The sequence below is a fragment of the Toxotes jaculatrix genome, chromosome 13, assembly GCF_017976425.1.
Source record: "Toxotes jaculatrix isolate fToxJac2 chromosome 13, fToxJac2.pri, whole genome shotgun sequence".
Taxonomy (NCBI): domain Eukaryota; kingdom Metazoa; phylum Chordata; class Actinopteri; family Toxotidae; genus Toxotes; species Toxotes jaculatrix.
In genome coordinates, this window is record NC_054406.1 from 20,195,317 (window position 1) to 20,213,132 (window position 17,816).

At 41.6% G+C, this 17,816-nt stretch overlaps 1 protein-coding gene across 2 annotated transcripts; it reads left to right on the forward strand.

Moving 5' to 3' along the window:
• Positions 1-9,405: 9,405 nt before the first annotated feature.
• Positions 9,406-17,226, forward strand: nr1d2b (nuclear receptor subfamily 1, group D, member 2b). 2 transcript variants are annotated; one of them, XM_041052772.1, is made up of 9 exons: positions 9,406-9,895; positions 12,374-12,601; positions 12,843-12,931; positions 13,489-13,633; positions 14,242-14,951; positions 15,257-15,442; positions 15,548-15,758; positions 15,870-16,100; positions 16,161-17,226. In XM_041052772.1, exons 1-8 carry the CDS (start codon positions 9,877-9,879, stop codon positions 16,064-16,066), a joined length of 1,785 nt encoding a protein of 594 aa, XP_040908706.1. In that variant the 5' UTR covers positions 9,406-9,876; the 3' UTR covers positions 16,067-16,100; positions 16,161-17,226. The 2 variants fall into 2 exon arrangements, with proteins under 2 accessions (XP_040908706.1, XP_040908705.1); XM_041052771.1 differs by having other exon boundaries at positions 15,870-17,226.
• Positions 17,227-17,816: the final 590 nt, after the last annotated feature.

Here is a 17,816-nt window from a genome sequence, read left to right on the forward strand (position 1 = left end):
GTGGACACGTCCTCTAACTGCTTCTTAATCAGCAGTGTGTGGTTACAGTTTGTTCACAGAGGAGTTTATACAGGTGACTCAGGTTAGGCTGACAGCTCAGAGCTGCCATGTAGACTGAGGTGGAGCAGGAGTAAAGAGGTGACCACACAGGAGAAGGAGATAATAAAGACACTCATTAAAAAAAAGCATATCGAAGGTCATTGGTTTGCCAAAATCAGTAATTAGGTACTTTTTAATAAAGTAGGTGAGCTCAGGAAAACTATATAATTTGGATTTGAATAATCCCTCTGAATTTTTATAACTGGAGAGAGTTGTCTAAATGTCCTAAATCCACCCACGCTGCTGAAGACTCACCTCACAAGTTAAATCAGGACATTAAACTCCACACCTACCCTGTCGTCTGTGACCTGTCACACTGAGTTACTTCCAACCAGTTAGACATTTAGGGAGCAACAGTCCTCACGGTGCTTACTTTAAATGATCCCTGGGACATTCTGCACCAAAACCACGTTTATCATAGCTAATTCCTCGTCCACCACCCGATTCCCCTTTGGGCTTAAAGCATTTTGTAGTACTACCACTTAAAGAAACCCAATCTGGACCCTTTTGTTCTGGGTAAGCACTGACCTATTTCTAAACCACCAGTCAAATTGAAGGTGTTACGAATGGAGCCGAGGATGCCGTGATGTATAACTGCATCCAGACACGAACGGCGCTGCCGACGTTTCTCTTCCAACTCCAAGCTCCACATGATGCTGACTGACTTATCTTGATTATAATGACAGACCTTTCACACATCATGAGCCTAACCGCTGCCTCAGAGCTTCTAGCAGAGGACTGCACTGAAAACAAAGGTGACCTTCTCTGTGCTGTTGCCTGAGGACAGCAGGACTGCTCTCACACTCTTCTTTTTAAGTATAATTATGAAGCTTTTGCAATAAAGAATCCTCGTGTTTTCCATTGAATTAACCTTCAGGACACACTGCACTCATGCACTCATACACTCTGTTTTGGGGGGGAAGGGGTGTGAGGGCATGTGAAGTCTGGGAAAGGTGTAATCTTAGAGGTGTTTGGGTGTGAGGTTTTTAAGGCTTCAGGCAAGGCTGGTAGTTTTCTAGTTTTCTCTTTGTTGTCAGCAAATCACATGAAAACACCAAAACCAACAACACGTTCATCTGATTCTCAGTATATTCTGTGTATAAATCTGATATCAGTGAATCCAAGAAAGTTACGCAAAGAGTGAAATGTTCAGGTATTAGTTGGCAGATACAAGTTTATCTGCAGACTAACATTAGCAAGGTGTGGAAAAAATAGAGTAGCATCCGACTTAATTCTAAAATGAAACATTCTACTGTTAAAGATCAGTTATTTTTCTATGTGGTGATTTTGTTTTTGTCCATAAAGGAACTGTACTGTGAATTTCAACCCTGAACAGGAAGGAGTTTTTCACTTTCATTCCAGAGGATTTTTTTTTTATTACAGTTTATGTCATGTGGTTTTAAAGCACCAAATGGGCAAATTACACTGAAATGAAAAGAACTAAATACAATCCTGCAGCAAACAGACATAAAAATATAACAATAACATACTGTTATTTCCTGAGCATAGAAAATAGAAAAAAAAAAAAACACTAATTAAAAAATGAATAAAAAAACAACAACTTGTAATTCTGGCATGCACCAAAGTGTGGGCACCTTTCTACTTGTAAAACATTCAGAATTTCATGAACTCTTTAAGCCTTTATTGACTCACTAGGACTTGTGAAGCAGATCAAGCAGGAATGATCAGCTGATGGCATTTCCACAGCTGATAAATTCTCTGACTCTTCAAACCTTGTGCTAACATTCAACAACCATGGGCTCCTCTAAGCAGCTGGCTGAGGATCTGAAACTGAAGCTAACTGATACCTACAACACAGGGAAGACTACAAAAAGAGATCAGTGTTTCCAGCTGGAAATTTAAGGGGAACTGTGGAAGTCGAGACAAGATCTGGAAGAACGAGAAAACTTTCAAATAAAACTGCCAAGTGTGCTCGGCTGAAAGGCAAAGTGAAATCCCCTATGACTGCAAATGACCTGCAGGAGGGTTTAGCTGACTCAGGAGTGGAGGTGTATACAGTTCCACTGTGTGGTGTTGATGCACAAACAGGGTCTACACAGAAGAGACATCAGTGGGAAAACTTACCTCAACCTTATCACAGAAGTCAGTGTCTGATGGAGTCAGAATCAGTTGCTGTGCTGTGGATAGATGAAGTTAAAACTGAGCCAAAATTCAATAGTCATCACATCAGTGGTTACTGAATGAGGCCGGACTCTACAACAGGATGAAGAATGATCCAAAGCAGACCTCCAGGCCTACTTCTGGAAACACGGGCTGCTGCTGCTTTTGGAACGGCCCTCGCCGTCCTCTGACCTGAACACCGCTGAAAAATCTGTGGGTAGATCTAAAACGTGCTGCGTGTACAGGACAGACTAAAAATACCTCAGAACACGAAGTGATTTGCAGGAGGAGCGACTGAAAGTTCAGAACAGAAAGACTCTCTCTGCGACAAAAAAAAAAAAAAAAATGAACGCTGCGACGTCTGAGGAAAAGAGGGTCACTCAGTGAGGTACAAACACTTTGGTACATGTCACAATTACTAATTTAACATTTGAAAAAAGGTTTTAATGAGTGATTACTGCAGCGGTCACGTCTGCAAGCCTTTAAAGGAGGTGGCCCATCTTCTCTCCCCGTGGGCTTGAACATGGCTTCATATTTCATGCTCTGCAGAAATTTGGTTTTGGCTCTTGCTGTTGTTGCTTCCATCCAAATTAGGTATGAGAAGGAAAACTTCTCAGTTAAACCTTCACACAGGTTCCTCTCCTAGATTTCACACATGACCCAGAGTCAAACAGGGCCACCCAGTTTCCCCACAGTTTTTTTTTTTTCACTTTGTGTTGTCAGACTGTACTGCTTTATTTTGAAAGCATGCTTCCTTGACTATTGATACTGTTAAGACGTTCTCTAAAGCATCTGGGCTCTTATGAACATCAATAAATGTGAGCTGCTTATATAACACTTTAATCTGATCATAGCTAAGGTCCAAAAAAAAAAAGAAAAGGCTGCAGAGAGATTTGATGTTGAGAGGCAGAATTTTACAAACTAAAGCAGAGGGACTATCTGGACTCTCTTATGCAGCTTTATCTCTTGATGTAAACAGATGGAAAAGACAATAAACTGATCAAATACTGTATAATTTTACCTGGTAACACAGATCCCATTTCACCAGAGAGTCTGTGCTCATGAACCCTTACTAACAGTGTGTTTCTTTCTTTCTTGATTTCTCCTCTGCCCTCGATAATACTTTCAACATCCACTGCTGAAACAACCAACTTCAGTTTGTAATTTTATACCCAGTTGCATATTTTCAAAACCAGGAGGCCTTGACCTTGTTTTACTCTGTAACTATGATACAGGAAAAAAATGTAACTATGATACAGGAAAAAAAAAAAAGCTTCTTTTCTTTTAAAGACAAAGATTTATGTACACATAACACTCCAATACCTCCAAAGGAATGAGCTGCAGTCTGTGATGGGATCCCTTCGGGTGCATTAATTCTTTACAGGAATACCATAAATCTTCAGACCACTGGACGCCTCTGGACCTCCCCACCCCACTGGTCAAATCTGTTTCTCCTCCAAAAAATGTAACTACAGTAATATTCATTCTTCATTCCAGAAAGACTTTGTCTCAGTGTCTCTGTTCATGTCTCTTACTATGAGAAGAAATGTGAGATTTATTGTCTAAATGTTTTATTATAAATAAGGCAAAAGAAGTGTCTTTTAAAACTGCTGGTTGTATGGATGTTACCCTTCCAAGCTCTTTTTTTTTTTTAACAAAGATTTAAAAACAACTGATTTTCAATGTGATTTTTCATTGGTGTTGTGAGCTGTGCCCTGCAGATGTGGAGCATTTATTTTGGATCTGTCCCTGTTCTCACAAATTCTGGCAAGATACCAGTCTATTTATTACTCAACACACTGACACTGAATTTTCTCTGTCTTTTTGAGCTGCTCGTTGCTGCTGTTTGGTTTTACTGATCATTCTTTTGTTAAAGCCAGTTAATTCTATAACATTATTTAAAAAAAAAAAAAAAAAAAAAAAAGTTTCATAACTGTAAATTCTCCAATCACAGACTTTCTCTGGATTTGAAATAGAGGAAGTAAAGCTTGTACAACGCTAAATGTATGCACTTTTATGTAATACTGTTGTTCACTGTGTTACTGTGTTTGTTAATTTTATTTTTTCAAGTAAAGTTTCTTTTTAAAAAAGGAAGAGGACCTGCCTGCAGACAAGATGATGGGCAGCAATGGACATCAGGAGGGACACCCTCGGGTGCCCTCTGAGAGATAGGACAATTCTGAGGAGCTTTGACTGACAGGGGCCCTAAAACATTATTAGAACAGTAGGTGTTTTTTTTTTTTCAATATTACATAATTAATCTATCATCAATAGAATAATAGCTTCCCCAGCTAAAGTAAACTGTTTACTGTTTACTGTTTAGAAGATCCAGGTTCCTCTGCTTCATGAGTTCTCCAGCTGTAAAAGACTTTATGTTCACATGGAGCAGCAGTGTCTCCTGAGACTGAAGCCAGCTCTGAAACGATCGCCAGAATTTTTGCACAGATCCATCTCACGGAAAGCACGAGTTGTTTCAATTAAACTTTTATGTGAGAAGTGATTGGATGGAAAGTTTTATTCTGAATTTTAAAGGTCACTCAGGCTTTAGGTAATATTGGACAAGACAAATATCCTTCTCTTGTTTTTCTTGCCTTGTGCACTCGTGCAGAACATGCTCTCTTTTCAGCTGTTTAGGGTTGTAATGTGTTAATAAAAACAGGTACAATATTAAAATGCAGTTTTCAGTTTTAAAGTGTATTACAGGGGGCTTTATCCACAGCTTTGTCTGGAGATTTAAGACCTTAAAGGTTAAAAGCTTCTTTCACATGTTAAAGTAAGCATATTCTTACCTGTTTCACAGTGATGGAACACTTTCATTCTTTTGAAGGCACACCTCTATACGCACAGGAAGTGAAAAATCAATCTGTATTGATGTGTTATGTGCCCAGGTAGGGGTTAGGAGAGGTTGTTCTGAGGCTGAAAGAACTCATACCTTTATGGTACATCATAGAGAGAATGGGTAATGCAGCCAGTTCTCTTCTAACCAAACCAGATCAGCGTGGCAATTGTAAATTTTAGCCTCATTTCCATTATATGGTGCAGCTCTTAAAACCTTTACTTTACAGTCATATTTTTTAAATAAATTTAAATAAATTAGTTATTTAAACTCCTTCACACTCAGAGGATGCCCAGTACTACCATGGTCTGATCTGTGGCAGACGCAAATGTATTCAAAATCAAAAACTGAAATCTCTGAATTGCAAAACTATTTCAGCTCTTCACTGCTTCAAGTATTCTTTGGTAAGTCTCTACAAGGTTTGCACACCTGAGTTTATCTCATTCTTCCTGGCAGATCCTCTCAGGCTGCATCAGATTGGATGGGAAGTGTCTGTGAGCAGCCATCTTCAGGTCTCACCACAGATCTCTGTGGGGTTTAATTCTGGACTGAGCCGCTCAGGGACATTCAGACTTGTCCTGAAGCCAGTCCAGTGTTGTCTTGGCTGTCTGCTGTCTGCTGTCTGCTACAGGTCATTGCCTGTCATTCTGAAAGGTGAACCAGCGCTCTCTGGTGCTGCTCTCTGGAGCAGGTTGATGGTAATATTCAGATGATGAGCAGTGCCTGGTGCTCACCAGACACTGTGTTTAGAGTTCTGTCAGACAGATAAACACTTGTCTCATTGGATCAGAGCATTTTTCCCTCATGCTCTCAGAGTCCTTTATAAACTGTTTAGGTAAACTTGCAGACTTTTATTCAAAGTGGTTTCCATCTATCCACTGATGGAGTGCTGCTGAGATCCTCAATCCTTCCGGCAGGTTCTCCATCTCTGCAGAGGACCTCTGAAGCTCTGTTAATATGATCGCTGACTTCTTGGACACCTCCCTGACCAAGGCCTTTCTTTCCTGGTTATTCAGTTTGTTTGGAGGGCAAACTATTGGAAGAGTCTTGGCTGGTTTTAAACTATATTGAGTCAATTCAATTTGACACAGGTGAACTCAGTAAGATTTTTAATAACCTTGCAAAAAAAGTTCTTAAAACATGTTTTCACTTTGTCATTATGGGTTATTGAAAATAAATTGATGGGTAAAAAGGGAAATTTTATCCATTCATAATTAAATTTTCACCACACTAAAGTGAGAAGAAGTGAAGGGGTCTGAATAGTTTCTGAAGCCAGTGTAATTGTTAGGTATCAGAAACAAATTGATGTTTTGAACATTTCCCTTCTAATTGCTGTTAATGTTGCTTTTTTTTCTTTGTTTAGTGTCTTTACACATATCTCACTTCATGTTAACTACTGCTGAATTAATTAACTAGGTCATAGTGACAACATATTCCTGTCCTTATCTAAAGCAGCATTTCCCCCAATTACAGAACGAGAAGGTCAACTGAGAACATGGAAGGGTGGAGTGAAAACAACGGTCATCTCTCACATTACTCCCTGTCTATTGTGTGTCCGTGCATTAGTCTGTGGGGCAGCAATAACTCCTGACCTGTTCTCTAAAAAACCCAAAGAAAGAAAATGGAGAACAGGATGGTAACGTGTGGGATTAGCTTTCTCCAAAAAGGTTTCATTGTAGTGAGGAAACATTAGCTGGGATGCCGAGTGCTTTGGGAAACGTCTGGTGCTGCATCTCTCTGTGAAGCCTCGGCCAGCTCCCGCCTGCTGTTTGGAGGTGGAGAGGAGGGGAGCACTTCTGTGTCATGTTAACCCAGTAAGAATTTAGTGTGGGGGAGAACAGCTCCAAAGCATCATGACATTAAGCCTTAGGACTGGATCCACTAGTCTGCTGTGTATCATTTAAACTGTCAAGTACTGGTGTGTTTGCAAAGTGATCTCACATGATCCATATAATAATACAAAGTATTGAAACGTTTATTCCTGTGCACTGCTGGGTGAATGCAAATGCTTTAATTTGGAGGTTAGAGGAAATAACTTATCCAGATTTATTGGAGGTTTAAATGTTTGATTATAGTTCACTACACCTGTAACCTTTCCAGGCTTAACATATAAATATCAAATATTTTAAAGCTGCTCTAATCCATATCATTTTATATTAGAAATGGATCAGAGTATATGTAGTGTGTAGTATGAAAGGCATTGTTTGTACTAAATCCTAACGCTTTTAGCCTCTTTTAGCTCATTGTTTTGTTTTTCCTTAGGCTGGAAAAAAGTGGAAAAAAGAGTCAGACACGGTCCCAGAGCAGGTGAAGACTAAAGTGTTGCAGTGATGATGTGACATTTAATTTTTTTTTTTTTTAAAGTCCTAATTCTATATAGATAACACTGTATTGCTTTATTTACCTCTGATCACATCCCACTGTGTTTTACAGTGAAACTACCACAATGTACTCATTGGTTGTTAGATATAATGGCAATGACAAGATGACACAGGTTCAAAGAGGAGTAGTACAATTTTAACCAAAGTAGGAATAAATCCATTAAAGATATGATAGTGACAGCTAAGAACAGGCCTTTTCAATAAATGGATCTTAAACTGCCTGATCTTGTCTCCCAAATGCAATCAAAAGTCTGACACTTCATCTTAGCTCAGTGCTAATGCTGAGGAAGTCTGTACAGTTCACACTTCAGCTTCAGCACACCTCCACTGAGCTGCTAAAAATCTGGGATATAAAGGCACAAGAGCAAATATGTATTATAAGACTTAGTTTGAAAAGGTTTTGACATCAGTACTAAACTATTAAAAGTAGGAGGCAGAGAGTGAGCAGCAATTTATTTTTTAATCTCATCGTGCAAACAAAGTTTGTTAAATACCAGCAGGAGAATGAGGCACCGCCTGCAGAGGAGATCCAGTCCTCCTGCTGAAGTCATGGTAAAGAGAAATGTATGTTTAAAGTAATGAAATTCACAAACATGATGTCAACTCAAAGGCCAAATGGAAAAGAAAGAAGGAAGAGTCAAGCCAAGTGGTGGATCTTCAGGAAAACACACACACATAAAGAGGCCTGGTGCTTCACGTCACAATGTTTACAGACGTGTGCAGCTTGATCTGGTTCTGGTCTTCATTAAAGACTCTTCACAGACAGACTTCATACGTCTCTTTAGCAGCTGCAGTGATCAGCTGAAACATACACAGGGAAACTTAAACATTATTTTAATTTGCAGTTTTACTCATATCTTAATGTGGCCTTTTAGTTGTGTATCTGTGTGAGATAAAAGCAGAGACAGCTTTTGGGGGTTATTAATCTTCTTTTTAGTGTGCGTTAATGTGGTGCTCTTCAAATTTAGGTCACAGCCCAAAAAAAAAAAAAAAAAGAAAAAAAAAAAACGTCCCCTGGCTTTGTGTGTACCCCTGGAAACAAACAACAAGTCATCATGTTTTGACAAACTGGTTACACTTTAAAATGTACCAAGAGAACAGTTTACATAGTTTCACGAGCACATCAGAGTTTTTGGCAGGCCTGCTGAGAACACAATGTGTTCAACTTATAAAGCTAAAGTAGCTGAAGTTAGTGTTTACTTCCCATGAGATAAAGAATATCTTTTCTAAAATAATGCTGGTTTGTGACAGTAACACATCATCGTTGGGAAGCCCTCGTTCTGGAAGTAAAAGTTCTCTTCATTTTTCTCAGAGACGATGCTGCTACGTGACTCAAAGCTCGGGTCAGCATGAAATTGTTCTGGTTCAGTCACCAGCCACCAGTTACAAAATATATGGCTCTCTTATAAAACGCCAAAGGTACAGAGACTGCTCTCCACAGCATCCTACATTTGGAAATCAAGACTGTAAAATGTAATGGTTAACTGAATCAATAAAACATGGAAATTTGAAATCACTTTTTTTTTTTTTTAAATAAGGAAAGAAACTATCATTAAAAGCCTGGAGCAGAGACTGAGAGGAGAACATTTCTGTTGGAGAAAAAAAAGTGTTTGGCTCGTAAAAAGATATGAGGAGTGGAAACTTGTGCTTGTGTTTAGAAATTCCTCCCAATTATTTCAACAGGCACTTTTTAGGTCACCTTTGCCCTCCTTTAATGAATAAAAGTCCACGATCAAATTTGGATTCAAACCAAACTTTGATAGGTGCTGTAATTATAATGTTGCAAGGCCCTTGCCTTTTTTTTTTTTTTTTTTTTTTTTTTTTGGTGCTCTGGCCAACTCTCTTTGTTCACTTTGACTGGTGAAAGTATGTCAGTGGGTTACATTGACACCAGTGCAGGGCTGTAGGGAAGGAGGAGCCGATGAACTGGGTCACATGGTTGCACACTGATCTGCTACTCGAGTCGCTGCACAGCACAGTCAGTCCTCCATATCACCGGAGCTGCTCCCTGAACGCGTTACCTTAGCATGGAATATACGGCACAGTTGTAGATCTAACTCGGTTACACTGAAAACAGACGAGCCGCGGCTTTTCTCGCAGAAAGGAGCCCATAACCACCACCCACCTCCACAGACGAGAAGCTCTGCCTCTTCGGTGCGCTTTAAACTAGCCACCGAAAACTTGCTGCTTCGGTTTGTTATCGGTTTGAGGGTACGGTGAAATCGTACCCTACCCTAGTCTTAACACTGACAACCGACCGTAGCTCCTACGGTCTCGATCGGGTTTTTAAGTGACGGTCATTTAAATGTTCTAGCTTTGCGGTCAGTTTCTCAACCGGGATCATTCAGCGACTTTTCAGTTGCTGAACACTATAAACAGAAAAACGGCTTCTGCACCGAGGTAGCAGAGGAGGAGGAAAACCCCCAAAGTCAAGAAGATATGGAGTCGACCAAAGCTGGTGAGTGTGCTTTTAAACCCACTTTAAATGAGGAACGGCTGCAGCTTGTTGCAAAGGGGCTTAATACTGTGGTCGCATACTGGGTTTGGTTAGTTAAATTAGGTTTTAGTCAGGGTAGCGGGGCTAGCATAACAATTCATATTTAATATTTCTACCAGCCTTTATGTTTAGATGAAGCACTTTAAACCGTTAAAGGCTGTAGCGTGTACTGGTGTGTTAATATTAAACTGGGTTAGGAGTGCCAGTGGGCTGTTGTGATTATCCAAGTAGCTGGCTTCGGCAGCACTGCAGTCGTTCCTCCTCACATGGACCCGTCAGCCTAGCCATGTGCACCTGTGTTTACGCTCCTCGTGCGTCGCCGCTCATTGGCCGAGCGGCGGGTTGACGTGGCTATTGCATAATTTCTCGCGGCGAGATGGTGTGGGGATACACGTGAGGCGTCTCACAGCAACTTCCGATGACCCAGTTTTCCCGGGGAAAGAACATGCTTGCTCCACGTGGGGGCGTGTTAAAAAAAAAACCCATCTAAAGTTATAGTGCGTTCAAGACCCACGTGACACACAGCGCTCTTTGTACATTATGTGGTGTTATTCATGGAATTTGGCTGAAAAAAGTTTCTATAAACGGCATTCAGTTCAAATGTCATGCCTTAATACTTAATGTGAACTCTGGGTTTGAGGTCACCATTATTGTTTCAGTGAGATATTAAAAAAATATTTAGTGCAGAGTGTTGTATGTCCTTTAGGAAAACTAAAATAAATGCTGATCTTAAATATTTGCAATCATAAACACGGACATCCAGAACCAAGTGACAGGACATAAGTGGCTTAATTTTCATAAGTACTTGGTAGGTTTCGCATTAAGGTGTGGATGTTTAAAAGTGGACATTTCTTATGAGCCTTGAACGCAGCACTTTTTTCTGTTGTCTGTTTTCCTTCCTCGTCTAATTGGATGGAATAAATCAAACCAAAATATTTAGCAGGCTTCGAAATAACATCCTGTAAATTGTCACCTTACTTTAAAAAATATGGTATTATATAATTATACACTCAGTAGGGTTAATAAATGTTAAATATGGAAGAGGCAGCTTTGCTAAAATGTTTATACACTTAAGTATTATTTTAACTTTTTGTATTTGACAAAAGTTTAATCACAAACAATATGTTTAGAATTTAAGCTTTTTTTTGTTTTGTCTGGCTTGACTTGGCTCAGGAGCATTATTCAAATGCTCCATGTTATTTAACACAGAAATATAACAATAAAAGGTGTTTTCATACTGACTCTTATATGTCTACACTGACATCCTATACTGGAAATGTTGTGTGTGGTATTTATTGCATATTTTCCCAGAAGATAATTGTGTCAGGGAGTTGGCTGAGCTGGGCTTTTAACTGGGTCAGACCTGCAGACTGAAATCAACTTACCTGATACAAGTCACATCCGCTGTGAAAAATATGTATTGGTACAATTACATTCATTCTCTCAGCCTATTTATTATAATGTCAGTACTACTGTTTATTAAAGGCCAATGTTTGTTTAAATAAATAAATAAATAAAATGTAAGTAATATAGTTCCTGCTTACTTGATATGAAGTGTATCAGGTATATCGGTACATGTTCAGTCGGACTAAAGAAAACTAACCCATTTCAGAATGTGATTTTGTACCAGATCCATTTGTTATGAAGCTTGTGTATGTGAATGGCTGCAGGGATAGGCCAGGCTGCCTACTACACACACCCTTGTGAAGCTGACATTATGTAATGGCTGTTACCTAATCACTGAGAATGGCAGGGGAAGACATCAGGTCAGCCTATGTTGAGGGGGGAAAAACAGCTCAGCTACAGCAGCAGCCTGTCTGCTCGGTTCCTACTGGCTGAGGGAGCTGTTGTCGTATTATGATCTGCCCTCTTTATGTTAAGCTTGTTGGTTCCACAGCAAAACCGTCTGGAGCTGGTGATAGAGTTACATTTCAGCAGGAGGCGGCGGGGCATCAGCATGAGTAGTCATACCACCCAGCTGAACAAAGGATTAAGATTTGATGCTAAAATAGCAGCAGAAAAATGAAGATTAAAAAAAGGGAAAAAAAGATTTTTGTAGCTTTTTATTACTGTGGTGTAAAAATAAAACTGTTTTTGTTGTCAAAGAATCCAAAAATCAGCAATTAATTAGTCCACATTTCAGTACTTTCTGACTTCTGTACCCTATTTGTGTCTCTCGTATGGCACAGAGGAGTAAGACACACACACACACACACACACACACTATGCTTGTTAGTAGGACAGTAAGAAAAATGCAGAATATCTCCAGCCTTTACTTCAAAGGAAAAATTAAATTAGACGCATCACAACACAAGCAAAGTCTTTTCCAGAGCAAAGCTCAGTGTGCCCCTCAGTACAGTGTTGAGTTGTTGCAGTCCCTGTCATCATGGCCCTTTTTTTTTTTTTTTTCTTTCTATTTTCTCCGCCATTTTACACCAGGAGGCGTAATAGCCTACATCAGCTCGTCCAGCTCTGCCTCCAGCCCGGAGTCCTGCCACAGTGACTCCTCCAACGGCAGCTACCAGTCGTCGTCCCCGCCCCACGGCTCCTCACCCAGCCGCCGTCAGCTGAGTCAGCTGGCCGACCCAGCACTCCCTGCCGGTGGCCAAAACCTTCCAGGGACTCAGAAGACTGGACGCTCCTCCTCCGCAAAATGTGGCATCACAAGTGAGACAGCCACTCTTTTTTTGTTTTTTAAAATTACTTTCATTATTATTAATGTTGTCAGTGTAGGGAAATGAACAGTTTTTCTCATTACTGATCAAACTTTTGGCATAATCAGTCTGCAAATGTCTTGACTGAAGCCGACTGAGTTGAAAAAGTCTTACAAAAAAAAGAGTGCAAATTTTACTGGAGAAAACTGAAATTTAACTCAAAATTTACAAAAAAAAATGTGTTTTTGTATCAGAAATCAATGGCCTGGTGCTGCTGTGTAAGGTCTGCGGGGATGTGGCCTCTGGTTTCCACTACGGCGTCCACGCCTGCGAGGGCTGCAAGGTGAGGACGGCTCTCTGAAACAGCAACACCGCCCACACACTGACACACAACCGGCATGCTGCACACACTGAAATCGGAATCATTTTCACTGCGACACAGCAATGTGACTTTGGACTGGAGTTGAAGTGGGTCACTGCAGGCACAGCCATCTGCACAGCTACAGCTAGAGACTCTGTGAAACTAGTGCACTCTCCCCATATTTATATCAGCTGCCCCTCATACTTCACGTTGCTGTGTGACCTAGTTAACTGTGGGGAGCAGTGTACGGTGACAAGCACACTCATCAGTACGCCTTAGAGGAGGAACACACATGCACATAAACACGTTTTAGACTCATATGCTGGGTAGCTAATATTATGACACTGAACCGAAACTGAAAGCTGCAAGAAACGGAAATAATTTGTGTGATCAAATAGGTGAATATTTCTCAGTGTCAGCTATAAATAAATTCTATATTGACCTGTTGCCACATACAGTTGTGTCCCTCCTCCTCCTCTGATGATGATGTGTGTGACCTGAGTCGTCCTTCTGTGCTGTTTGTCTTTGTGAACACACAGGGCTTCTTCAGGAGGAGCATCCAACAGAACATCCAGTATAAGAAGTGCCTTAAGAACGAGAGCTGCCCCATCATGAGGATCAACAGGAACCGCTGCCAGCAGTGCCGCTTCAAGAAATGCCTGATGGTGGGGATGTCCAGAGACTGTGAGTGTCCGCTGCCGTTACTGTCAGGCTCATTAGAGCTCAGCTCATTGATTCAGTCTCTCGAGGGGTGCAATCACTTAAAGGTCTTGCTTGACTGCTTTGTGATTGAACAGAGATCATTTGGTCCTGGCTGATGTAATGTTTTTCTCAGTAAAGTTGTCATAGTGGGAAATGATCCAATACATTTTTAAGACTTAAATCAATACTGTTAAACGTATATTTCAACTGTCATGGAAAAAGACAGGATGAAATGGGCTGAGTATTATTGGATTATTTCATAATTTTATAATTAATTTGTATTTATTGATGTGAATCATTTTTAAATGTTGTATTTGTTTAATATTGAACGCTTATTAAATAACAACACAAGTAATCAAGATTTGTGCAACCAAAAGCAAGATAGTTCGATCTTAAATCCCGCAGTTTGATCCTACAACTCCCATGATCCAACTTGATGGTGTATTTATGTCACAGTCATACTTTGTCATAGTGGGTGTATTCCACTGCATCTAAACTGACCAGCACTACTCCTGACTGGCTAACTTATCATGCTACACTAAAATAAAACAGGTGAACACCTCTGAAATAATATTCTCTGCACTGTTCAGCTGTGCGTTTTGGCCGAATCCCTAAGCGGGAGAAACAGCGCATGCTGCTGGAGATGCAGAGTGCCATGAACAACATGATGAACAACAGCCAGCTGCACAGCCAGCTGCACAGCAGCCAGACGCTACCTATCGCCAAACCACTGCCAGCCAGCGCCACAGAACCTACCTCCGAGGACGCCGGTTCCGCCCCCTCCCGCTCTCCATCCTCCTCGCCATGCTCCAGCCAATCAGACACCAGCTCGGACCCCGAGCCCACCGTGGCAATGGACACCAGCCCCAGCTCGGCCTCACCAAGCGCGTCTGACAGCGGGGAGGAGGAGGTGATCGGCTCGGTGACCAGGGCCCACCAGGAGACCTTCATGTACAATCAGGAGCAGAGCACCCTGACAGCTGAGGCCCCGACCACCATGGGCCCCCTGAACAGTGGCTCTGATCAAAACACCACTAACCATTGGAAGGAAGAGCAGACGGATGTCTGGAACCACCACAACAACATGGTCACCATGGCAGCACAGGACCCCTCCTCCAGCCTGGGTCCTCAGGGTCCAGGGAACAACGCCCCAAACCACTGCCCTTTCAGACTGTCCAGGAGTGCTGCCAGCCACTGCCCGGCCTACACACATGGAGCTTTCAGAGCCCCGGCTTCAGACGACCCCGCCAACGGAGCCTACAGCGGGCACCAGGGGAGAGAAGGAAAAAGGATGCATCTGGTGAGATAAGAAGAATCAAAGCACGTTCAATGTGCTTTAATTAAAGAATCAAAACATATTAAAATATCACTCAAAAGGAAAAATAAACTGAATTAAAATACAGTTAGATTAAATAGAGTAAAACAATACGACAAAATAGATTACAGTGAAAGTTCAGTGCAGAAGTAAAAGGCCACTTGCAGCGAAAAAACCTGCAAACTGCTGCCTGTTAACACATTCATCAGATACGAAACAGCATGAGCATGTGTCTGGATAGTGTTTCCTCCGGCCGGAGACATCATTATATTCCTCTGTCCCATCTTCAGGTTTGTCCGATGAACACATCTCCTCACGTGGACCCTCAGAAGTCTGGCCATGAGGTGTGGGAGGAGTTCTCCCACAGCTTCACCCCTGCTGTCAGGGAGGTGGTGGAGTTTGCCAAGAAGATCCCAGGCTTCAGAGATCTGTCGCAGCACGACCAGGTCAGCCTGCTGAAGGCCGGCACCTTCGAGGTACGCTAAATTTTTCTAGGTCATGTGCCGTGGATGTTTCTCGGTTTTTATAGGAAGCACGGAATCCAGTATCCAGACTGACAGAGCAGTGTTTGCGCCCTGCAGGTGCTGGTAGTCCGTTTTGCCTCTCTCTTTGATGTGAAGGACCGCACCGTGACCTTTCTGGGTGGGAAGAAGTACAGTGTGGACACTCTGAGGGCCATGGGGGCCAGCGACCTCCTCAACTCCATGTTTGACTTCAGCGAGAAGCTCATCAACCTGGGCCTCAGTGAGGAGGAGATGAGCCTCTTTACTGCTGTGGTTCTGGTCTCTGCAGGTGGAAAATCTTTTTCAGCCTTCCCATCTTGACTCCTCTTGACCCCGTGAGGACCCCTCATGTTGGAAACAACATGCCCATCGCTAACCTTTGCTCTTTGATCTTTTCCAGATCGTTCTGGCATTGAGAACGTGAACTCAGTGGAGGCCCTGCAGGAAACGCTGATCCGTGCCCTGCGAAGCCTCATCACCAAGAACCACCCCAACGAGTCGGCCATCTTCACCAAGCTGCTGCTCAAACTGCCTGACCTGCGCTCGCTCAACAATATGCACTCTGAGCAGCTGCTGGCCTTCAAGGTCCATTCCTGAAATTTCCTCTAGTACTTGACCTCCCCACACCCCCCCACACCCCTCCACACCCCTCCACACCCCTCCACACCCCCCCACACCCCCCCACACCCCTCCACACCCCTCCACACCCCTCCACACCCCACACACCCCACACACACACTCACACTCACACTCCTCCCTCCTCCCTCCTCTGGCCTATGACTGAACATGGAGGCCACCAGCTGGAGACTCACCACCCAACCACACCTACACCTCCACACTTCTCCCCTGAGTCTTTAGGTTTGGTTCCGTCTGTCTGTAAACTGAACTAAAGTTCAAACTTGACATTTAAAACGGGGGGGGAGGGCCATAAAATGTTCTTGTACTGTACTGTAGGGCGTATCTGCCTGTGTGATGGTAATGCGTACATACAGACACACTGATCGATGTACATGTTTCCTGTGTTTGTGTGTAGCATACTGTACGTTTGCAACTGTACAAACGTTAGAAGCACTTTTCTGTATAGTGTAGACTGGTATTTTTGCATTCATAGTGCAATATGTGACTGCTTATTTTGATTTGAGCTGTATAGTGAGGAGTCAGTGGCACACATTAATTTGAATGCGGTGCTGTGCTCATGTGATAAGGGGGGAAAGTTGTAAACCTAAAAGAAAAAAAAGAACCCCTGACACCTGAATGACTGAGGTAAAATCCTCTTTAAAAAAAAAAAAAACAAAACAACAAAAGCAGACGACAATGAGAGGAATGTGGACGTAAAGCTGCTAAAAGTCCCAGCTTTCCAGTTTGGTCACCAGAGAAATCAGAGAATGTTGTTTTAATTTGAATGACTTTGGGAAGCAAAAGAAGGCGACGTCTTATCTGAAGCTTTTTTCTTGCAGTTGTGTATGTACTATGGTGTGTTTCTGTCAGTTGCAGGTTTTTTTGGGTTTTTTTTCTAAATTATTTGGGCATTGTGGCAAATCAGATGTATCGATGTCACTCTGTTGCTTTGCGATACAAGATTTGTTCACATGGATCAGTGGAAATGGAGAAACTGAACCAATGAAATCAAATTCTGGACTTTAAGCATCTTAAAGATACATTTTCTTTTCTATTATATATAGATATATCTATATCTATATCCATAGATATAGATATAGATCTATAGATATAGATATAGATATTTTTTTTTCCTTGAAGAAAAAAAAAACTTATTTCTAAGATTCCAGTGTCGTCCGCTGTCCTACTCGTCCCAGGTCATGTTTGAGTTTCCTAGTCAGACACTTGATGTTGCTGTCGGACACCGGGCGGCAGAAAAAACTGTCTTGCTGTCACCAGCAGCTCCCTCTTGCTTGAATACATTTTGTTTCTGTTTTACAAAAGTGTACAGACTTTAGCTGAGTGTAGTTAAACTGAATATGTAGGATTACTCCACATGAAAACATGACTGTAATGTCACTGAAGTGATTAGTAGTTAAAAGAAATAAGCTGAGTGGAGGTGACATCTGAGTTGCTGGTATTCAGATATTTTTTTGCAATGCCATCTTTTTTTGTTCCGATGGTGGAATTCAGAATATCTGGCCTTTAATATCCAGAGCTTCTGTCATTGTGTTAACATGGCTAAAATGTGGTTCTGTTCTCCTCTGTGAAAGGATTGCAGTATGCATAGATTTCTATATAAATATATACATACTATCATACATACATAAGTGTATAGATGAATATATCTATATAAATACATTTTATAAATGCAGTTCACGCTGTGGTTATCTACTGTGTCTGAATGTGT